Below are 23,491 nucleotides of genomic sequence, written 5' to 3'. Positions count from 1 at the left end.
TATGCCAGTCAAAAGGGCGGTTTCGTTGCAACGGGTTGTACAGGGAGGATGGTATACTAAAACGGGATGTAGGTGACCACGAAAAAATCGTTTCCTAGCATTCTATTTTGAGCGAAACTAAAAAAAAAAACACAATAAAGATTTTATTGCAAATTATCCGGAAGCGAGTTGATGTCTAACGATATGATTCCAATTTAAACGTTAATTAGGTTAGCAAAGATTTTTTAGTCGTCTGTTATATCTGATCGAATTACAGGTTCGATATGACCATATATTATAAATCATCGGGTCTTGGGCCAGAACATCAAATCAAACAAAGTAAAGTAGCGCATCCCTCATGACGATTTTTACCGACGTTCCCATTTAATCTGTCTGCTCAACGGCTCCAAAACGTCGCCGGCGCATGAAGCATGCGGGACACGCAAGTCGGGGAGAAACAACATTCAGTCATCGCCCAATTTTAGCCACACACACGTTTATGAGTTTGCAGATATCAATCATCACAAGCTTGAGCACGGAAAGCAAAATACAACCCATCCTACAAGCTGCGAACACCGTCGACACGCCCGACGACATGCGCAGATAAAAACTTCAACAATGCCTTGGCTTGTTGTTGGTCACGTGGGATTTAGCACGCCCCAGTGAGCACGCTGGTTAGGCGTGACAAAAGTTTTGAAGCTTGGACGTATACCAAGCTACCGGCAAGTGTGGAGAGTAATACTTTTCCGAAAAAGTATCTGTTTAGGTTTCAAGGTGAATCACAAATATCACATGTAATTATGATGATCCGGGTAACATCTGTTCCAACCAGCTTTCAGTACATTTCAGATAGCAAAAGTAACGTAAACAATTGTAACATCCTCCGACAATGTGAGGTCCTCACACTCTTGGGGCAATTGCGCAATGGGCCCCGCGTAATGCCGGCCCATGATGTCTTGGTAAAGACAAATAACACTAATCTAACGCCACGCCCACACCACACCCACCACAATCGCGTTCGTCTCTGTAGTCTCCACAGTCGTTGTCTCCGTCGCATTTCCACTTGTCCGGAATGCACTGCTGGCATTTTCCTTCCTTCCCCATGCAAGCGAACTGCTTGGTGTCGCAATTGCATTCAGTCGTCTTGCGGCCCTCGCCTCCGATTGCTGCAAATAAACAGATCGAGCATTAAAAGTTTAAAATTGCGCCATGAATTCCTTCAATGTTTCGCACTTTGTGTGCGAATTTTGCTATAAATAAACATATCGAGATTTAATGGCGATCAACTTAAAAAATCTTATGCAGCGTTAGCTTTAGCTCAAACACAAACATCCGCCAAACATCCAATGGATAAAAATACAGATCGTCGGTTAATTCTTTAAATGTATAACGATACGCATGCTAAAATACACTAAGAGAGTACGTAAAAAACTATTTGCAAAGCCGGTTTATATGTTAGAAAATTGCAACGAAAGAAGCCTTCATAAAATTGGGCCGCAAATCCTAAGGACACGGAAGTACAGGTTTTAAATATAGCCGCGAGGCCACACGCGTGTATATTAAGTGTGTAGACAGATCAAATACACGTTTCTTCAAACACCGCAAACTAACACTCTGCGTTCGCAAATATTTGCGTGCCGGAGTACGGCCTCCCCCCTCACCCTCGAGTTTCGTCGTTAAACCATAAATAGTGGAGAGATCCCACTCCCGAGAAGGTCGATTAACAATCTTTTTATCGGATCGAGCTACTCGAAAAAGCCTAAATAAACTTCCGCAAGCGCAAACGAGGGGAAGGCTCGTAAAATATTTCGAGACTCGGAAACGCGCGCGTGCAAATATGGGCGGGTTGCCTTGGGAGACGTAAATGTTTTTAATTTTGCGGAATTTATTGCGTGGTAAGGACAAGTTTTATGAATCCAGGCTATGTGTGTTTTCCTGTGCAGAAAATTTACACTGGCTCTCGCTTCAGCCCTGCATGGATTCATCAAAAGCGATCACAAGTTTCAAAAGTCGTTGGTGATACTAAAAAATAACGACACCCATGGAAAAATAAAAATGAATAAAGGCCAAAGTCTGACACTGTTTTGCCAGAAAAATTAACAGGGAACTGATATCCAATATCACTGTAAGCAAATATTTACCTCAAACACATTAGACAAGTACACGGTTTGGCGCACTTCACCTGTAGCCCCCCATTTAATGAACACTCATCCAGTATTCAAAGAGCACCCAAGTGGCCCCACTTTAAATTGGATCCTCCAGCAACAATTATGCGGCCATATCCCACACGTGGAAATGACATGACGGGCGTTTCCAAATCACAACAACAACTCCACTTCCAACGCCACCCAATCAATTGCACAGAATGACCTTTGCCCCCTTACGTCACACTCTTATCTCGTCACGCGTGACAGGTTTTGGCTGCTGGAAACAGCAGATAAGGGGTAGATAGGGCCAGATTGCTTGTGCTAATTTTGCGCTCGAAAGCCTAGCGCTTGTTTTCTCGGAAGCCAAGACCACCTTTCAAAAATGCATTATGACAGAATAATCGGTTCGACAATGAACTTTGTCGCGGTTGAAAGGAGATGAATACAAATATCGAACACGCGATTGTCATGTTTGCGTGACGCGGCAGACTTGGGCAACACAACATTTAATAAAATGAAAAGCACAGACTAAAGTAAAAAAAAGTTCTTTTTGCCCTAACACAAAATTCTCTGATTAATTTTGGTGCCACTGGCACAATACCCCTCTTTCTGGAAAAATCATTTGACATAACAAATGCAATTAAACTTTAAAAGTTAAAAATTACTGTATCCTAAGATTGAGAAACCGGATAGATTGTCAATACAAAATGCATTCATATAGGACAAGTTGAACGATGACAACTCCTACACGTAATTTCGTGTAAACAGTTTACATGCAATCACCAATGATCAAAGCCCTAACTGTTTACGTGTGGGCGACTAATAGGGGCGGCAATTTATATGGAGGCGATTTTGGACTAGGTAGAAAAGATGGAATGGCAACACCTTCAATCCATCAGTAAATACTTCACAAACAGACGCTTGGGCGACTTCAATAATATTTACAACCTTACGTCAATCGAATTTTGCGCTTCGGTGATTTTTACGCATCGTCGAGTCGACGCAAATAGAGGGGTTCATGTTTTGCAAGAAAATCCTCTTACGTGGAAGAGCTTTCATCACAAAAGTGCTACTGTGGCTACTGGGCATAAGGTAAAGTCCAATTGTTGCTCTCCAGGCGGTAAGTGCCACAAAGTACGTCAACCTCTTACGCGTTGTAGAACCCACGATCTTTTCAATCGAGCTCGATTAAACCACAATTGATTCTAAGAAATATAAGATTACAAAACAAACGAACGGTCGAAAACAATCTGTTAACTTATTTACGCACCGCTATTGTGACATCACATTCACGACCTATGACGCAACAAACAATTAAGTAGCGCACGCCCGTCTTTTCTTACTTATTAGCCCACATTTGTGGGATAGAGAGTAACGCAAGAATTCTAGAGCCCTACATGTCAATGAGTCACATGCCACTGGATTTGCTCAGTTAATTGACAACTTGACTTAAATGTATTGCCACGAAATATTAACACGGCAAAAACTGAGGATCACTGAAAACCCTCAATTAACGTAACCTGCGAAGTCATATTAGGCGCAAACGGCAATTAGGGCCAAATTCGTGTCGCGTACGATCTGTTTATTGTTACGAGACAATCCCACGTCGGTTACATACTCTGTGCACGAAAAACCACGACACTCGCAGGCGCCAGTTGCTCTGGGATTTAGCTGCTACATATCCAGGCTGCTGAAGGAGAAAAGCAGAAATCAGTGAGAATATCTTATCTGGTGTTGCAGTTTTAAACGGCCGATGTTTGAAAATAATTTATGGTCTTTATGATCCGAACCTGTTGCTTTTAAGACTTTGTGCACCTGTATCAATTTTTGTTTTGCTTTGTCGACGGGAAACAAACTAAAAAAAAACATCAGAAAAACAAGTGCTGTGACAATTTAATTTTGCAAATCGTATTTCCGTCGTTATCTTAAAGCCTCTACAATTATTTCCAAGGGCCTTTGTTAGCACGGTGGTTAAATTCGAGTGTTGACAACATGGCATTTTGTAATGCAATGATTCAGTATCCGCCAACAACAAAAACAAGTAACCGTAAACGCTACCTTCCACCCAACGCCGTGCAAGAATCTCTCGGGTGAGATTAACCTCCCGCTCATTAGCCGTAAGTGGGCCATATATCCCATGCGCGAAAGGCAGGATAGCGGCGAGACAACAGCACAGCAAAGCTCGCATTTGGACGATGAAATTACCGCCTGACGACAGTAATTGGCGGTGGGCACGAAATATCTACAAGCTCAACGTTGAAAATATGCGTTGGACTTAATTGCTTGTTTGGTGCAAAGTGCGGTTTTCGACAAGCAAGTCTCGCGGGTTTAAGCATGCTTGTAATGGAAAATAGTAATACACCGGGACACAGAGTTTTCGCTACACTAGATCATCAAGTGTTTACACCTAACCGTTAACATTCGCACACATCTTTATATTACACAGACATGTGTAGATCAAGTTTAGCGAAAACAGTGTCTCGGTTAGTATTTTTCACTTGTAATCTCCATGTCAAACCACAGGAGTAACTCGCCGCATTTTACGAGCGTTGTTTGCATTGGGGAATGGTTTTTACGACGGGAAACGCCCGAGTATTATAACTGCGACTTCTGAGGACGCCAAAAACATAAAAAGACAACAATCACTGCGCTATGTCGCGTTCTAACAAGATCAAACGCTTTTTAATTTTTGCTAGCGTGGAACATTTTATTTGCTGACACAGGGCAGAAACTAGAAGTCGCACGACGAATTTTTGGTGTCGCAAAGAGGTCGTTAATTGCACACAAAACGCATCGTTTAACCCTAGTATTTCACAAACTACGTCACGCGTATTTCAACCATTCGTTAAAAAAAATTTCCGTTCAATAAATATCCAAAAAGTAGATGACTGAAAACCATTTTATTTTGTAGAAAGAGGTCACGAACGATAAGATGGAAGCCCCAATGCTAACATGACCCACAAAAACACAAGATTGCGTAATTTTTACTTTAAGCAATTGTACGGAAATTCCTCTCACGTGATTTCGGTATCAAAACAACAGTTTCGGCAAAACTTGTCACACAAACGACTGTTACGTCATAGTGACAAGGAGGTCAAAGAGCGGCGGAACAAGAACTATGTGACGTCACAAAGTAAGCGGAGGGTGGGATGTTGAATCAATAAAATTGTGGAACTGACACGCACGTGCCACGCGACCGTTCCGCTACACAACAATCGCCGCTGTCACGTCACAAACGTGAGACAAACAAAACGTTCTGCTTCTTGTTTTCGCTGGTTTTTGTTAGTCAATGTAATTTTCTTGTTGGGCAAAAGTGCGCTTGAGCATCAATACTGTACCAAGAAGCTGCGACCAAACTTACTTCGACAGAAAAACTACCATGAAGCCATGTCGTGTTTCGAAAATTAGAAATTTCAGGCCCAAGAACCGAATTTAATTTGTCGGCGAATGCGGATGCGTGTTGCGGTCGCGAAGCAATTATCCGGGTCTACATGGGAGGAAGCGTGATGGGAGAGAGAGAGAGAAAGGTTGCAATGGAGGAAAGGGGGGGATGGGGCTATCGGGTTTGAGATAATCACCTGTAATTCAGTAACTCTTATCATGAGTCATGACCAGATCCCAGCCGCACTCGAGCGGACGAGATTTTTCAGCCAGAAAACTCGATGGAAACAATTGTGGCAACGAAAATGTTGAAAAGTGCCTCTTGTAAACCTCGCACTAAGTAATCTGTTGTGTTCGCAGCACAATTTGAAACAGCAGGAAGGCTTACTGTTTTTGTGACAAGCAAGCAGTAAGTATTACAAACTTGTGGCCCAGGACAATTAATTTTTTTCTTTTCCTTTCGTATTATCTCGTACTTATTCAATCCTGTCAATACGTTTAATAATCTTTCACTGTTTCGATTTAGTACCTAATCGCATTACGATTTTCTACACAAAACTCGAAAGCAATTTCGATCCTCTCATTTTTAACGAATATTCAAGTTAGCGAAAATCGACCGGACCCCCAAAAAGTCGACCCGAAGAGTCTCGGTTCACTGAACGCTTGCGCACTCAACCGTGAAGCACGATTTGGGCAGAAAAACACGAGGATTGCTGAAGTGATGGAGCTGAGGGGGGCGGGCGCCTTAAAAGCTCCCTACGTAGCGGGAGGTCAACGAAGCGGAACCGGAATGCGACCGAAGCCTTTCTATTCTAAAACGCTCGAAATCGCGGTTGTCGGACTTCTTAGAAGCAAGCAGCGGGAGATCGAACCCGAGAAAAACATTCCGTATGGTTACAGGCTTGCAACAACAATCTTGGTCTTTGACAAAATCGAATCACTTGTGTGAAAAGTGAAAGTTTGTATACTTTGAATTCCCCTGTTTTCTTTATGGCCAACAAAGACTCAGTAACAGATAACAACTCCTGCAAGTAATCCCCATTCGTTTGTTTTACGTCGTTCAAGATATATATATTTCGCATGTGTTTACATCATCGGTATGTCGCTTATTCAAATAGAATCTTATTGTAACGAAGAAGTCTGCGTAAATTTGTCCCCGGTTTGGACCAATGTTGAAAACTTGCCACAAAATTCACGTCGTTTAAACGTTAATGGAACTGAAATAATCAGATACAAGTCCAATCAATTCAGCATGGCGATACGTTTTCCACGTGCTGGATCTTGTTGAAATTGTTCCCTTTCAGGTATAGGAAAAACTTATAGCCGGCGGTTTACTGAACGCGGACCGATCGCAAAACCGATTGAGAATCTGTTTACCCAAAGTGGAAAATTAACTTTCGAGTTGGCAAACAGAAACTTTTGTTGCTTACCGACAAGTTTCGGGTTATGTGGAATTTCGAATCGTGGTATTCGAATTTAGATTTGAGTTTCCTGGCAACTGGAATGTGGAATACTTGAACACTTAATTGCGCAATGACTACGTGCTAATTTTCACACATCCAGTGGTTTTCGAATCCATTAATAGCAAGCGCACAGTTGTATCTCAAAACAATATTTTAACGTCCATTTAAAAATACTATTTTAAAGATGTTTTAAGATTGAAAGTTATTTGTTTTCCTTAATCCTACAAGAAAATAGTTATTACAGGTACAAAAAAATGCATTACACTTACCGAACAAAATCAAGAAAAGTAAAACGGAATTCCATCGCCATGCAGCAGTCTTCATGTTTGGGTGTTTTTCGGTCGAAAATTACGACGCCTGGTGCTTACGGTTAAAAACAAGGACTCAACAAAACCTCTTCGAAATGCTTTTATCCTTTTTCTTTGCTCAAGAAAGTAACATCCCAAAATGTTCGTTTAAATGCTAGTATCCATGTAGTTTAGTTAGCTATATCGGTTGTGTAGCGTTTCTATCACTGTAAAAAAAGGCAACAAAGGTAGATAAAAGACAACAGTTTCGCGATATCGGAAACTGTGGTGAGACAGAATAACAAACAATAATCAGCTTAAAGGCCAAAGAAAAAACCGCACGCATCCCGCGGCAAATGTGGCGCCCAAAGTCGGCAAAATGTCAAGAAAATCCCGTGTGAGTCGGTTTACGCAAATAGTAATTCCCTCGACTGTTGCTTCTAGATTGACAGAACTATTACGCACATGAGATTCTGCGTTGCCAACAATTGCAAGATTGTGGTAATTTTTGGCGCAACATTTTAACTAAGGGAAAGGTATATTTTGTTGTTAAAATAATACGTTTTTCAATTTAAAATAGTTAACATGTAATATATTTCAGGAGGTATTTTTTAGGTCGCAATTTATAAACTGAATTGCCCGCGTAAAACTCCAACCAACAAAGCTTTTCGTGAGCCCCCAAAAAACAAAATAATATTGAACTTAGTCATTGTGCAAGATAATTGCATTGTTCTTCAACTAAAGGTGCAACTGTTGTGTAATAAAGGGCACACACAAAAAGCTGCCACAACAATCACCTCTAAAATCCAATGCAAAATCATACCTAGAAGTTGAACACTTAAATCTGCGCCAAAAGTAAGAAGCCCCAACTGAAAACAATTCTTTCGCCCAACAATCTATGCTTGGCGCAAAGCTGCCGCTGAACACACAAACACCTAGGGTCCAGCACAGTTGAATGGCCTTGTTTTCCGACCCCTTCTCGGCACAAAGTCTCTAAAACTCACGTTCACAATGTCGTGCGTGCTGACAGCTCAGGCCTTGGAAAGCAACTGATCGGCAAAGTAAAACGGGTCGCCGGCGTTCTTCGTTTGCTCTCGGACGCAATCCTCAAGAGATAGGGTGCGCTTTCGTGACAAAATGCGCCGTGAAATTGCGCGACGCTTTGAATTGCAGTTGCCCGAAGCGCGGAGAATGGTGAAGATTATCTTATAGGCGTGGAAGGTATATGCGTTCACACCGCGAAATTCGACAATTGCAACACTTGCTTAGACCAAACACCAGCAATAAATGCCACGTAAAAGTTGCTGAAAAAACTTGATCGGTAACTCCGAGGCCAAACATCAAAGATTTGACTCAATTTTTACTTGCGGCGCCAAAGCAACTTCTTGTGTCAACAAACATTGTTTGCTGCTAGAGAGCAGAGCGTGTGTGTGTGGCGCCCCTCAAATTCGAGTTACAAGATTGCAAGGCGACTCATGTCGGCCAATGGCTTTGTTGTAGGCGCCACCGGTAGCCGTTCCTTTGTTTTTCTTCCTCGTTCCAATGTTGTTGTTTTCTTGTTTCTTGAAAGTTTAAGGCAAGTCGTACGTGATGAAATCCGAGATTAGACGATTTTTCCGTGTAGTTTTATTGTTGTTACACCCGTGTGGTTACTGTTCAATGACAACATTTTTAGGAATTAACTGAAACCATAACCGTGAAACCACAAGGTCAACGACCCCACGCACCGGTTAACACAAGGTGTTCTTGATTTATCCGATTCGTAAATTCCGATGTTTTTACTTACCTTACATGAAAAAAATCACTAACCATTAAACGTCCATTTTCAGCTAATTAAACAAGGTAGCAACAGAGTTTTGCACCAGTTACAGTTAAGTTAACATCTAATCAGTACTATACGTGTTATTATGACAGCTGAACATGAATAAAGTAATACAATTCACGAACGTAAACGAAACTTTTGTTTCTCAACTCATTGCGTGTCAAAAGAGTTGCCTTAAAACGTGCTCTGGCGCCCACGAGCGGTACGCACAAAAACCAACTTAACGCCACATACTGTAACGTTTTTCAGCCAATGTGGATACTTTTTCTGTTACAATATCATAACCACACGTGCAACTACATTGCTTGTTAATTAAATAAAACTCCTCTTTCTTAAATATTAAACCACTGGATATCCATGTCACTTCCAACAGTTTGTTAATGCGTGAACAAAAAATCCCGCTGCTTTCATATCTTTTTCATCAATATCCAGCTTCGAGAAGAACAATGCACGACAACATCGTCCAATCTTAAGGGAAGTATTAACGACGTATACCGCTCTCTCTCCCCCCCCCCCCTCTCTCTCTCTCTCTCTCTCTCTCTCTCTGCACAGTTTATTCAATTAAGATTTCCCTACCCGTCCACTCTTTGTTTATTCACAAAAGTGGGGCGCGCGCCCGCTGGTCTCCAGGTCAACGCGCTTTGTGGTTGCGACGTCATAAGGACGCCGCAGTTTTCTGAATAAAACTACATTCAAGGCATAAGGACTGTCGTTTGTTTTGCATGACCATGCTTCAAATTTAATTATGCATCTTCCATAGGAGTTACATGTTTACTACCGACAAAAAACGAAACTTCCATCAAACAACACAAAAGGAACAAACAAAACCATTTTTTTAATGATTAAATGCAAAAAATATAGTTCCAAGCCAGTAGAACTTTCGACTTTCGATCGATGTTTGTCAAAAAAGTGACATATGTACTATTACAACAATTATGCCGGGCAAGAACAACGCAAGTAATGCATTTAATCCAAAAGTTTAACCATGTACCAAAGTAAAAGTTAATTTGCTGATTGAAAAAGCATGATATGTGAAATTAGGCGATTAAAATAGGCAGCAATGAGCATCGCACGAGTTATCCAGATGACCATCTGCTTGTAGTTGTCATCAACATAACTATTAATGCAAATCTGTACCACAGACTCAATGCGATCGTAGCTACGTCGCTCAAGACATGCGGTTTAGATAAGATCTGGTAAAAGCAGTGTCCTTTTAGAAAAAAAATAACTTAGGAAAGTCACACGGAATTTTGTATCCAATTTTCTATCTTTTCCAGAAACTGGAAGTTAAAAAAGGATTTTAACTAGAATATAAGCAAGCAAGGGACATAAACAGCTGTCAATTACTTTGGATTATATTGGTTCGATCTGGCGTGCAGCACGTTATGGCCCAACACGCATCCTCCGCACCGATGAATAGCAGCGTTGAAGCAACCCAGCCTTGTACATTGCATACGCAAGTACAGCCAGGTATAACACAACCACAATTATGGCCGCTGTAGTATCGCTGTATATTTTCACTCGGCGGTGTAGTTTATGATCAGAGGACGAAAACATGGAAACTTCAAAAACTCCATCTGCTTCTGTGAACTAAAATATGAGGTATGGTGTACATTCACTGTCGAAAACAAAAACCGCAACGATTGATTTTACAGGAAATAACTAAGCCACTATGTTTTCGTATACTTGGATGAGATTTCCTAGATAGGTTAACAAATTAACCAAATTTATATTCGTCATAAATAATGGGACACAGTTGAATTCTAACGAAACAGCACTGCATGCTTAAGGTCTTCACGATTTAAAGAGAAAAAAGGATAGGAGAAAAATGATAGATTTAGCGTTATTCCTTAACATACCAAATACAAAGCAAACAAAATCTTACATTTCTGCCAAAATCAAACTTTTGTAAATTGCGACCCACACTTGAGATTTTGCAATCCGCACAATTCAACACATGTCCATCTTTACTGACGACGAAATGCTTGGCGGGTGGATTTGCGGCGAACGTGATCGAACAAGTTCCATTCCGCACTTCATGCCATGAACATTCCTTGCTCCCATTCACAAACTCAGGGAAAACTAAAAACAGTTTATGCAGTTACAAGTCTTTCAGTATGTCTAAAGAAAGCAGCAAGTGGAAACAGAACTCCAAACAAACGATATTTTATTGGGCGGTGGTGGGATTCAAATATTTTAACATCTGGTTCTTTCACTACCAGCATGCCATAGTGACACGGTGCCAATAAATATCGCTTACATAATATCAGAGGGTTTACGAATATTGAGCCTTTCCAACTAGACACGTGACCGTGACACATGGACAACGCATTTTCCGCGAGCCAGGAGTGAAGCCGTTGTCGCGACGCCGAAAACAAACATGAAGGGTTTAAAACTCAAAACAGCATAGCAATACTCACACAAAATATTCGCTAAGTAAGAGGAACGTTCTTGGCCCAACTCGTTACAAGTTGTGCAAATATATATTCCCCAGTCGTCTCTCGTAAGATCATTTAAAACCAGTATATCCCGAGATGTATCAAGGTTTCTAAATTTCGATGGAATTTCCCATTGGAATTTTGTGTTGTCAAGCAGTTTTCCTACGTACGGAACTCGACACAACAATTCCAGTCCATCCCCCGCAGAAACAGTGCCTACAGGTCGGGGTATAATTTCCGTCGCATTTTCTCCTGTAATTATTTAAGAACAGGATGTTTTGAAACTTTGCTGGTCTGTTCATTAAAAATATCAATTCATTAAAAAAGTTACCCCAAGTTCAAGAAGTCTATATGGCAAACAAAGATGACACACAATGTATAAGTAGTTTAAACAAAAAATATTTTGTTGGCATGATTGTAGCAAAAGACAAATAGTTCTTAAATATAGTACTGAAAACGTAAACCTGCTTTATTATGTACACCGCGCGTTACCTCGAAAACATATTTCACTTGAGTTGTCGTTTCCTCCTTCCACATAATTAACAAGAATGTTTCCAGTTTTCCAGTTTGCTTTTCCACAAATAACAAGATCTATCTTAACTTTCTCAGTCGAAAATTCACTGCCGGATGCATCAATAAGGAATATAACGTTAGCGTGACAAATATTACACACGACACGTTTATAATTACCATGTCAGTTCAATTCCAGATAGTGGCTCCAATTGTTTTACTTCGTTATAATTCCACTTATGCGATTCTTTATACGCTTCCACAATTATGGAAGTTGAGTGGAAACTTCTAGTTGTGCATTCCCCGGCAGTTACAGGTATAACAGAATCACACCCTTCAGCAACTGCCCACAGCATCAAAACCAGCACTAAAGATTTTGACATATTGAAAATCTGCGAACGAAAAACTGAAGCAAAACAAGCCGTTTCTAGATTGTTATCACCTAAAAAAGCTCTGGTTCTTAAACCCAATAGAGAAGCTGAACCCCAACTTTATAGATATATCATCAAAACCTTCGTTCAACCTGTTGTCAAACGGAAAGAGCAACCAACCATGCAAGAACATTTTAAACTAAGGTTAGACATTTAGAAGTACGTCAAAAAGTTCAATAGAGACCCGTAACCCTAACTTTGTAGATAACTAAAGCCTTCGTTAAACCTGTTGTTTGTTGGAAGTAATGAAATATTCGAAAACCCGTCACTTTCGTGTTGGACCATGTTGGTCACTAAACCGTGTCTCACAATTAATTCAAAACTAAAAAATGCGTTGTTTTAAGCTTGTGCTGACTTGTGCTGTTTCATACAAACCTGCACTTGGCTCTTACACTGACGCAGGTTGCGAAGTTGAACTGTTTGCACTTAATGACATTTACCGGTAAAAAGAAATCGCACGCTACCCTAACTCTCCACTATACTATTACAAATATCCAAGTTAACATGCCGAACATATCAGAAACCTACATAAACTAATCACCACTAACATTGGTCACATAACATCAGAGAGTCATCAGATGGTTAAAATACACGCGCCACCCTGTAACTATGTTACCTGTGTCAGACTTTTGAACTTCGATACATTTCGGGGCCGGCCTCGAAAAAACCTCAACACAATATTCGCCGGGATAAACAAACTCTATTGTTTGTTGTTTAGAAGATTTGTTGATTCGACCGGCACCAACCTAGCCTAAATTAAGCTTACCAGCATTAACCTAGTCTGTATCAACACTTAGGACGTATCCTTGGCACCTAAGCATAGTGCATTTATCTTGTGGACCTTCATGACTCACCAACAATAAAATACGTGTTTAGCTAATATCAAGTTATTGCGCAACAAACTCGACGCTATTAACTTTCCGGCTTGATCACGCGGGGTGCATATTTTCTTGTCAACACAATGACAAAAGCAATTTTCTTTGGTTGCACCTGGGCTCGTTGTTATTCACCAATTTCACCTTGCTGCGTAATAGACTCGACGGCCTCAACTTCCAAGCTCGGCAACAACGGCCGAGTTTGTTACGCCGCCTTTTGTGTTCAAAACAAAATCACTAGGTGACGGGCAAAAGAGTTTGTCCTGGCGCTTGCGGACCTGTTCCACTGCTTTGGTGATAAACTTGATGCCATCAACTTTCTTAAACGCCGCGTATCTCACGCCGCCTTTTGTGTTCAGCACAAAATAATTTGATCACGGGCGAAAGAGTAACCGGGTCCTTGCGGACCTGTTCCACTGCATCACTGAGTAAAACTATTTAGATACGGTTGTACTATCTGTTAATGAGATAAACGTAGCGTTTAGATAGCCTGATAGTCATTTGCAAAACAGCTGGTGACTTGCTTAAGAAATTGCTTATTGATAAAATAACGTTATGATGCCTGGTTGTAAAATATGCCTAATGACGTATTTTTTAGCTAAATATTACCACTGAAATTCAGCTGTCAACTAGAAAAAAACGAGGCAACCATTGTTTGATCGTTTTCGTTGTTGGCCTTTGTAAAGTCGCGATTAATGTATCCGTCTTGAAACACACTTATCATAACAACACAAAACAGTGCCACTGTTTAAGGGAGGACTAGCAACTCCAACAGTTTACTGATCTTTAATGATTGTCGTTGAGTCCGGATATAGGTGTGAAAAATGATGTTAATTCTTGTACAAATATGAAATGAGCGTCGCTAAAGTAAGTAAATATGTGATAAGAGAAGGTTTGGAGTTTGTTGAACTGTTGGTGATTTTAAAGCGAAGATGAAGTTCACGGAATCCTTGCTCAATTATGTACACGTCGTAGACCTCATCTCCCTTTGTTGACTAAAAGCAAAATTGTCATGTAGGCAAATTTTAAGTAGCCATTTTATCTTAAAACATAATTTTTCTTTCGAAATGCGCATATGCTTTTTTATAATTATTTTAATTATATTTGCTATTGGTCGTAAGGAGCAAAAAAATTATCTCATCTATAAAGATATTAACACTATCATATACCTCCATATTAAAGACAAATTTTTGAAGTTTGTTGTCCGATTTTGAGATTTCGCAATCCTGGCAAGCTAAAAACTGTTCATCTTTATAGACGACTAATTGGTTGGCCGGTGGATTTGCAGCAAAGGTGACTGCACAAGATTCACTTCTCACAGCATTCCAAGTACATTCCGTGCATCCGCTTACAAACTCAGGGGGAACTAAAGTGGATACACTTATAAAAAATGATACAGAATTCTGCATTTTGTTTATGTACTCGATGTTATAAGACCGAAAACGAAATTTTGTGTATTTATTAAAAAAAACAAATACCATCCTTGTCTTACAGCTATAAGAAAAAATAATTTGGTACCAAATACTTTGAATAAGAAAACCAAAGCTAAGATGCTGGACATATTATGCTAATCTTTTACGTCTATCTGCCTGTTGGTGGTAGATTCGGTGCCGTCTGTCCCAGTCATTCAGCAAAAGCATTGATGATAATAAACACGATCGCTTTTGAAATGTCTGCTTATGTCCAACATCTTAGCTTTGGCTTTCTTATTCATAACAGTATAGGAATATCATAAGATTTGCAGGATTGCAGGCTTGGCAGTCCAGGCATTGCAGCCTAGCTGGATCAGCCACTTTCTCCTGACACGCCGGAGCACAAAAGTGGGGCGCGCGCCCGCTGGTCTCCGGGTCAACGCGCTTTGTGGTTGTGACGTCATAAGGACGCCGCAGTTTTCTGAATAAAACTATATTCAAGGCATGAGGACTGTCGTTTGTTTTGCATGACCATGATTCAAATTTAATTATGCATCTTCCATAGGAGTTACATGTTTACTACCGACAAAAAACGAAACTTCCATCAAACAACACAAAAGGGACAAACAAAAACATTTTTTTAATGATTGAATGCAAAAAATATAGTTCCAAGCCAGTAAAACTTTCGACTTTCGATCGATGTTTGTCAAAAAAGTGACATGTGTACGATTACAACAAATATGCCGGGCAAGAACAATGCAAGTAATGCATTTAATCCAAACGTTTAACCATGTATCAAAGTAAAAGTTAATTTGCTGATTGAAAAAGCATGATATGTGAAATTAGGCGATTAAAATAGGTAGCACTGAGCATCGCACGAGTTATCCAGATGACCATCTGCTTGTAGTTGTCATCAACATAACTATTCATTCCAAAGCCTGCAGCACAGACTCTATGCGATCATAGTTACGTCGCTCAAAGCATGAGATTTAAATGAGATCTCTGGACGACATACGAACACGAAATGAAAAATAACAGCTATCACAGGAAATAATACAAAGGTTAAAGCAGTGTTTTTTAGAAAAAAAAACTTGGGGAAGTGAAACTGGAAGTTAAAAGGTTTTTAACCAGAATACAAGCGAGAATATAAATACTGCTGTTGATCTATTTTAAAAAAAGAACTGATGATGCTTAATAAAGCGAAACATGTTTTCTAAAAATAGAAGCGTAAACACGCGAAAGATTGACAGCAGTATTTATATCCTCACTAAGTTGTCATAGTAATATTTGAAGTTGACATTGAAGTTTCACTTGTGTCACGTGAAAGAAGTGTTGCTGGTCCGGTTTTGATGTCGTGCATTTCAGTTGTTGCTGTAATATAAAGGTAAAAACAGTATTTTGTTGTAACTTAAGGCAGTAACACGGCATTTTCTATCCAAACGCTTTTCCAGAAACTGAAAGTTAAAAAAAGATTTAAACCAGAATAAACACAGCTATCAATAATTTCGGATATCATCGTACCAGTTTGCTGGTAGCTGTCATGCTGTCGCCCAAAACACATCTTCCGAGTCTTGTACATTACACACGAAACAGCAATTAACACAAGTACAGCCAGAGATACCACAACCACAATTATGGCCGCTGTATTATCGCTGCATATTTTCACTTCGCGGTGTAGTTTATGATCGGAAGACGAAAATATGGAAACTTCAAAAACTCCATCTGCTTCTGTGAACTAAAATATGAGGTATGTTGTACATTCACTGTCAAAAACAAAATCCGCAACGATTAATTTTACAGGAAATAAGTAAACCACTGTGTTTTTGTATACTGGGAGAGATTTCCTAGATAGGTTAACAAATTAACCAAATTTATATTCGTCATAAATACTGCGATACACCAGGAATTGAATTCTACTGGAACAGCACTGCATGCTTAGGTCTTCGCGATTTGAAATAAATGTCAAAAAAAGGTTCGATTTAGCGTTATTCCTTAACATACCAAATACAAAGCAAACAAAATCTTACATTTCTGCCAAAATCAAACTTTTGTAAATTGCGACCCACACTTGAGATTTTGCAATCCGCACAATTCAATGCATGCCCATCTTTACTGACAACGAAATGCTTGGCGGGTGGATTTGCGGCGAACGTGATCGAACAAGTTCCATTCCGCACTTCATGCCATAAACATTCCTTGCTCCCATTCACAAACTCAGGGAAAACTAAAAACAGCTTATGCAGTTACAAGTTTTTCAGGATGTCTAAAGAAAGCAGCAAGTGGAAACAGAACTCCAAACAAAGGATATTTTATTGGGCGGTGGTGGGATTCAAATATTTTAACATCTGGTTCTTTCACTATCAGCATGTCATAGTGACACGGTGCCAATAAATATCGCTTACACAATATCAGAGGGTTTACGAATATTGAGCCTTTCCAACTAGACACGTGACCGTGACACATGGACAACGTATTTTCCGCGAGCCAGGAGCGAAGCCGTTGTCGCGACGCCGAAAACAAACATGAAGGGTTTAAAACTCAAAACAGCATAGCAATACTTACACAAAATATTCGCTAAGTAAGAGGAACGTTCTTGGCCCAATTCGTTACAAGTTGTGCAAATATATTTTCCCCAATCGTCTCTGGTAAGATCATTGAAAACCAGGGTATCCCGAGATGTATCAAGGTTTCTAAATTTCGATGGAATTTCCCATTGGAATTTTGTGTTGTCAAGCAGTTTTCCTACGTACGGAACTCGACACAACAATTCCAGTCCATCCCCCGCAGAAACAGTGCCTACAGGTCGGGGTATAATTTCCGTCGCATTTTCTCCTGTAATTATTTAAGAACAGGATGTTTTGAAACTTTGCTGGTCTGTTCATTAAAAATATCAATTCATTAAAAAAGTTACCCCAAGTTCAAGAAGTCTATATGGCAAACAAAGATGACACACAATGTATAAGTAGTTTAAACAAAAAATATTTTGTTGGCATGATTGTAGCAAAAGACAAATAGTTCTTAAATATAGTACTGAAAACGTAAACCTGCTTTATTATGTACACCGCGCGTTACCTCGAAAACATATTTCACTTGAGTTGTCGTTTCCATCTTCTATATAATTAACAAGAATGTTTCCAGTTTTCCAGTTTGCTTTTCCACAAATAACAAGATCTATCTTAACTTTCTCAGTCGAAAATTCACTACCGGATGCATCAATAGGGAATATAACGTTAGTGTGTCAAATATTACACACGGCACGTTCATACTTACCAAGTTAGTTCAATTCCAGATAGTGGCTCTAATGTTTTTTCTTCGTTATATTTCCACTTTAACGATTCTTGATTCGTTTCCACAATTATGGAAGTTGAGTGGAAACTTTTAGTTGTGCATTCCCCGGCAGTTATAGGTATAACAGAATCACACCCTTCAGCAACTCCCCACAGCATCAAAACCAGCACTAAAGATTTTGACATATTGAAAATCTGCGAACGAAAAACTGAAGCAAAACAAGCCGTTTCTAGATTGTTATCACCTAAAAAAGCTCTGGTTCTTAAACCCAATAGAGAAGCTGAACCCCAACTTTATAGATATATCATCAAAACCTTCGTTGAACCTGTTGTCAAACGGAAAGAGCAACCAACCATGCAAGAACATTTTAAACTAAGGTTAGACATTTAGAAGTACGTCAAAAAGTTCAATAGAGACCCGTAACCCCAACTTTGTAGATAACTAAAGCCTTCGTTAAACCTGTTGTTTGTTGGAAGTAATGAAATATTCGAAAACCCGTCACTTTCGTGTTGGACCATGTTGGTCACTAAACCGTGTCTCACAATTAATTCAAAACTAAAAAATGCGTTGTTTTAAGCTTGTGCTGACTTGTGCTGTTTCATACAAACCTGCACTTGGCCCTTACACTGACGCAGGTTGCGAAGTTGAACTGTTTGCACTTAATGACATTTACCGGTAAAAAGAAATCGCACGCTACCCTAACTCTCCACAATACTATTACAAATATCCAAGTTAACATGCCGAACATATCAAAAACCTACATAAACTAATCACCACTGACATTGGTCACAGAACATCAGAGGGTCATCAGATGGTCAAAAAATACACGCGCCACCCTGTAACTATGTAACCAAGCTAATATCAAGTTATTGCCTAACAGACTCGACGCCATTTACTTTCCAGCTTGATCACGCGGGGTGCATATTTTCTTGTCAACACAATGACAAAAGCAATTTTCTTTGGTTGCACCTGGGCTCGTTGTTATTCACCAATTCCACCTTGTTGCGTAATAGACTCGACGGCCTCAACTTCCCAGCTCGGCAACAACGGCCGAGTTTGTTACGCCGCCTTTTGTGTTCAAAACAAAATGACTAGGTGACAGGCGAAAGAGTTTGTCCTGGCGCTTGCGGACCTGTTCCACTGCTTTGGTGACAAACCCTTTTTCGTTTGTTGGAGCGTGGCTCGTTGCTAATCGCCAATTTCACCTTGCTGCATGATAAACTTGATGCCATCAACTTTCCTAAACGCCGCGTATCTCACGCCGCCTTTTGTGTTCAGCACAAAATAATTTGATCACGGGCGAAAGAGTAACCGGGTCCTTGCGGACCTGTTCCACTGCATCACTGAGTAAAACCATTTAGATACGGTTGTACTATCTGTTAATGAGATAAACATAGCGTTTAGATAGTCTGATAGTCATTTGCAAAACAGCTGGTGACTTGCTTAAGAAATTGCTTATTGACAAAATAACGTTATGATGCCTGGTTGTAAAATATGCCTAATGGCGTATTTTTAGCTAAATATTACCACTGAAATTCAGCTGTCAACTAGAAAAAAAACGAGGCAACCATTGTTTGATCGTTTTCGTTGTTGGCCTTTGTAAAGTCGCGATTAATGTATCCGTCTTGAAACACACTTATCATAACAACACAAAACAGTGCCATTGTTTAAGGGAGGATTAGCAACTCCAACAGTTTACTGATCTTTAATGATTGTCATTGAGTCCGGATATAGGTGTGAAAAATGATGTTAATTCTTGTACAAATATGAAATGAGCATCGCCAAAGTAAGTAAATATGTGATAACAGAAGGTTTGGAGTTTGTTGAACTGTTGGTGATTTGAAAGCGAAGATGAAGTTCACGGAATCCTTGGTTAAATATGTACACGTCGTAGATCTCATCTCCTTTTGTTGACTAAAAGCAAAATTGTCATATAGGCAAATTTTAAAATAACAAAAGTAGCCATTTTATCTTAAAATATAATTTTCTTTCGAAATGCGCATATGCTTAGCTGCAGCTTTGCAATATTATGGCTTTTTTTGCACGCATATGCTTTTTCTTATAATTATTGTAATTATATTTGCTATTGGTCTTAAGGAGAAAACAATTATCTTATCTATAAAGATATTAACACTATCATATACCTCCATATTAAAGACAAATTTTTGAAGTTTGTTGTCCGATTTTGAGATTTCGCAATCCTGTCTATCTAAAAACTGTTCATCTTTATAGACGACTAATATTTTGGGCCAGTGGATTTGCAGCAAAGGTGACTGCACAAGATTCACTTCTCACAGCATTCCAAGTACATTCCGTGCATCCGCTTACAAACTCAGGGGGAACTAAAGTGGATACACTTGTAAAAAAAATTGATACAGAATTCTGCATTTTATTTATGTACTCGATGTTATAAGACCGAAAACGAAATTTTGTGTATTTATTAAAAAAAACAAATATCATCCTTGTCTTACAGCTATAAGAAAAAATAATTTGGTACCAAATACTTTGAATAAGAAAACCAAAGCTAAGATGCTGGACATATTATGCTAATCTTTTACGTCCATCTGCCTGTTGGTGGTAGATTCGATGCAGTCAGTCCCAGTCATTCTGCAAAAGCATTGATGATAATAAACACGATCGCTTTTGAAATGTCTGCTAATGTCCAACATCTTAGCTTTGGCTTTCTTATTCATAACAGTAGGAATATCATAAGGTTTGCAGGATTGCAGGCTTGGCAGTCCAGGCATTGCAGCCAGGCTGGATCAGCCACTTTTTCCTGACACGCCGGAGCAAGACTTCAAGCTCCCGGTGAGGTTTGAACTCACGACCCTGGGCTAACCAGGCCCAACGCTCCACCAACTGAGCTGCAGGAGCTCCGTGGTTTCACGGGGTATATTGTGGCCAAGGTACACTGGTGCGCAAACGCACAACTTGCCAGGCAACATTGGTTCGGCTTGTCAGGAAAAAGTGGCTGATCCAGCTATAGGCTGCAATGCCTGGGCTGCCAAGCATGCAAACCTCATGATCGGGATACGTTACTGTGATCGCCAAGCGATGACCTGCGCAGTGGGGCGATCCTGCAAATCATGCCATTGCATGAAATATTACTGCAGTATAGGAATACTTACACAAAATATTCGCAAAGTAAGAGGAACTCTCTTGACCCAACTCGTTTCTAGTTGTGCAAATATATTTTCCCCATTCGTCTCTGGTAAGATCATTTAAAACCAGTATATTCCGAGATGTAGAAAAGTTTTTGTATTTGTGTGGGACTTCCCATTGGAATTTTGTGTTTTCCAGCAGTTTTCCTACGTACGGAACTCGACACAACAATTCCAGTCCATCTCGTGCAGAGACAGAGCCTCCAGTTCGGGGTATAATTTCGGTCGCATTTTCTCCTGTAATTGTATAAGAACAGGATGTTTTGAAACTTTGCTGGTCTATATCAATTCATTAAAAAAGTTACCCCAAAGTTCAAAAAGCTTATGGCAAACAAAGATGACACACAATGTAGTAGTTTAAACAAAAAATATTCTGTTTACAGAGGCATGATTGTAGCGAAAGACAAGTAGTTCTTAAATATAGTAAACCTGCTGTTTATATGTACACCGCATTACCTCGAAAACATATTTCGCTTGTGCGGTCGTTTCCTTCTTCCACATAATGGACAAGAATGTTTCCAGTTTTCCAGTTTGCTTTTCCACAAATAACAAGATCTATCTTAACTTTCTCAGTCGAAAATTCACTACCGGATGCATCAATAAGGAATAGAACGTTAGTGTGTCAAATATTACACACGGCACGTTCATACTTACCAAGTCAGGTTAATTCCAGATAGTGGCTCCAATTGTTTTACTTCGTTATAATTCCATTTGATCGATTCTTGATTCGCTTCCACAATTATGGAAGTTGAGTGGAAACTTCTAGTTGTGCATTCCCCGGCAGTCATAGGTATAACAGAATCACACCCTTCAGCAACTCCCCACAGCATCAAAACCAGAACTAAAGATGTTGACATACTGAAAATCTGCGAACGAAAAACTGAAGTAAACTAAGCTGTTTTTAGATTGTTATCACCTTAAAAAGCTCTGGTTCTTAAACCCAATAGAGATGCCGAACCCCAACTTTATAGATATATCATCAAAACCTTCGTTGAACCTGTTGTTGAACTGAAAGAGCAACAAACAATGCAGAAACTTTTAAACTTCTATTAAACATGTTCGCAGTAGAAGTGCGTAAAAAAGTACATATAAATGTCCCTGTCCAATGCAACAGGAACAATGAAACCCACCTAACAGACGGAAGAAAACGTAAATCGCTCTGACAAAATCATGGTAACGCTGTTTCCTGTTCAACCTATCCGCACGTACGCACGTAAATGTTGTTTCGTTATGAGATTGCGCTGACTTGTGCTGTTTCTTACAAGCCTGCACTTGGCCCTTACACTGACGCAGGTTGCGAAGTTGAACTCCAGCATTTCGAACTTATCGGCACCCGGTAAAAAGGAATCGTACGCTACCCTAACTCTCCACAATAACATTACAAACAGCCAAGTTAACATGTCGATCATATCAGAATAAAAGAAACTAATCACCACTGGCAAATTGTTCACATAATATAAAAGGGTTTACGAATATTGAGCCTTTCCAACTAGAGCCGTGACCCTGATAAAATGCACTTTCCGCGTCATGCTGTGGCGACGCTGAAAAGAATTTAAACTGTTTAGTCACCACGAGTTATTTAGCGTGAAATAATCAAAATATACGCGGCATCCTGTAAAAAGGTAACCTGTGTCAACAAACAACGCAATAATCACAGGGATAAACAAGCTCTATTGTTTGGTGTTTAGAAGATTTGTTGATTCGACCTTTTTCGATCAGCATTGAAATAAATTGAAAAAAAATGATTTACCAGCGGGATGTCCCAAAGAAAAGGCTGAGAACCGCCTGGCTGTTCTGGAAAACCAGGAACTTGACTTTCCAAAGGGGCTGCTATCACAAGAACTCTACTGTGAACTACTGGAATTGTATTTACTCTCAAACGATCTTACAAATGCAAAGTTTCTATGGAAACGAATACCCGTAGATGTAAAATGTGTATGTGATCAGCTAAAAGCTGTTTGGGGAGTTGGAAAGATAGCATGGAAACATGATTATTGTGCAATTCATTTTGCAATAAGTTGTTATGAATGGTCTTAAGAATGCAAAATAATTATAACGCAATACAAAGAAAACTTAAGGAAAGATTGCTAAACTTCGATTGCCGAAGGTTAATCATCAGCAAATGCGGGATACCTCGTGCAGATTTTAGGTTTAACTTGTCAATCAAAAAGGCAGGAAGGGCAATAAAGATAACAATATTGTGAAATCGATCAAAGGAAAACAAAATGTTGATTTTAACAAAGAGAACAATGAGGAGCACTTGGTAAGATTGACACGATACATTTTGTTTTGGAAAA

General features: G+C 39.7%; 4 protein-coding genes across 8 annotated transcripts in view; all 4 read right to left on the bottom strand.

Annotated features, from left to right (window-relative positions):
- LOC145897571 (low-density lipoprotein receptor-related protein 4-like) overlaps nt 1-7,480 on the bottom strand; it is a 39,872-nt gene extending 32,392 nt beyond the window's left edge. For both annotated transcript variants that reach the window (XM_082985917.1, XM_082985918.1), the window contains exons 1-2: nt 7,240-7,480; nt 987-1,145 (exon numbers count right to left, since the gene is read on the bottom strand). In XM_082985917.1, the coding sequence (XP_082842043.1) occupies nt 987-1,145; nt 7,240-7,294 (214 nt within the window). In that variant the 5' untranslated portion in view covers nt 7,295-7,480. The remainder of the gene's footprint in view (nt 1-986; nt 1,146-7,239) is intronic.
- A 2,417-nt stretch (nt 7,481-9,897) lies between these two features.
- On the bottom strand, nt 9,898-12,414 carry LOC145899051 (uncharacterized). Of its 2 annotated transcripts, XM_082987765.1 has the most exons (6): nt 12,208-12,414; nt 12,010-12,137; nt 11,500-11,769; nt 10,965-11,161; nt 10,427-10,669; nt 9,898-10,359 (listed from the first exon to the last, which is right to left on the bottom strand). In XM_082987765.1, the coding sequence occupies exons 1-5, from the start codon at nt 12,408-12,410 to the stop codon at nt 10,463-10,465; spliced, it is 1,005 nt and encodes a 334-aa protein (XP_082843891.1). In that variant the 5' UTR covers nt 12,411-12,414; the 3' UTR covers nt 9,898-10,359; nt 10,427-10,462. The 2 variants fall into 2 exon arrangements, with proteins under 2 accessions (XP_082843891.1, XP_082843890.1); XM_082987764.1 differs by having other exon boundaries at nt 9,898-10,669.
- A 1,742-nt stretch (nt 12,415-14,156) lies between these two features.
- LOC145897812 (uncharacterized) lies at nt 14,157-18,223 on the bottom strand. Of its 3 annotated transcripts, XM_082986260.1 has the most exons (7): nt 18,016-18,223; nt 17,818-17,945; nt 17,496-17,577; nt 17,308-17,435; nt 16,773-16,969; nt 16,267-16,480; nt 15,371-16,116 (listed from the first exon to the last, which is right to left on the bottom strand). In XM_082986260.1, the coding sequence occupies exons 1-7, from the start codon at nt 18,216-18,218 to the stop codon at nt 16,013-16,015; spliced, it is 1,056 nt and encodes a 351-aa protein (XP_082842386.1). In that variant the 5' UTR covers nt 18,219-18,223; the 3' UTR covers nt 15,371-16,012. The 3 variants fall into 3 exon arrangements, with proteins under 3 accessions (XP_082842387.1, XP_082842386.1, XP_082842385.1); XM_082986259.1 differs by having other exon boundaries at nt 17,308-17,577; XM_082986261.1 differs by lacking the exons at nt 15,371-16,116; nt 16,267-16,480; nt 16,773-16,969 and adding exons at nt 14,157-14,328; nt 14,503-14,699 and having other exon boundaries at nt 17,308-17,577.
- Nucleotides 18,224-19,630: 1,407 nt separating this feature from the next.
- On the bottom strand, nt 19,631-22,056 carry LOC145897815 (uncharacterized). Its single transcript, XM_082986263.1, has 5 exons — nt 21,849-22,056; nt 21,651-21,778; nt 21,162-21,431; nt 20,178-20,375; nt 19,631-19,947 (listed from the first exon to the last, which is right to left on the bottom strand). The coding sequence occupies exons 1-4, from the start codon at nt 22,049-22,051 to the stop codon at nt 20,260-20,262; spliced, it is 717 nt and encodes a 238-aa protein (XP_082842389.1). The 5' UTR covers nt 22,052-22,056; the 3' UTR covers nt 19,631-19,947; nt 20,178-20,259.
- Between the last annotated feature and the right edge of the window lie 1,435 nt (nt 22,057-23,491).

Source organism: Ascidia mentula, chromosome 4, assembly GCF_947561715.1.
Source record: "Ascidia mentula chromosome 4, kaAscMent1.1, whole genome shotgun sequence".
Lineage (NCBI taxonomy): Eukaryota > Metazoa > Chordata > Ascidiacea > Phlebobranchia > Ascidiidae > Ascidia > Ascidia mentula.
The sequence above is the reverse complement of the archived record's forward strand: the minus strand, read 5'-3'. Positions and strand labels throughout refer to the sequence as shown.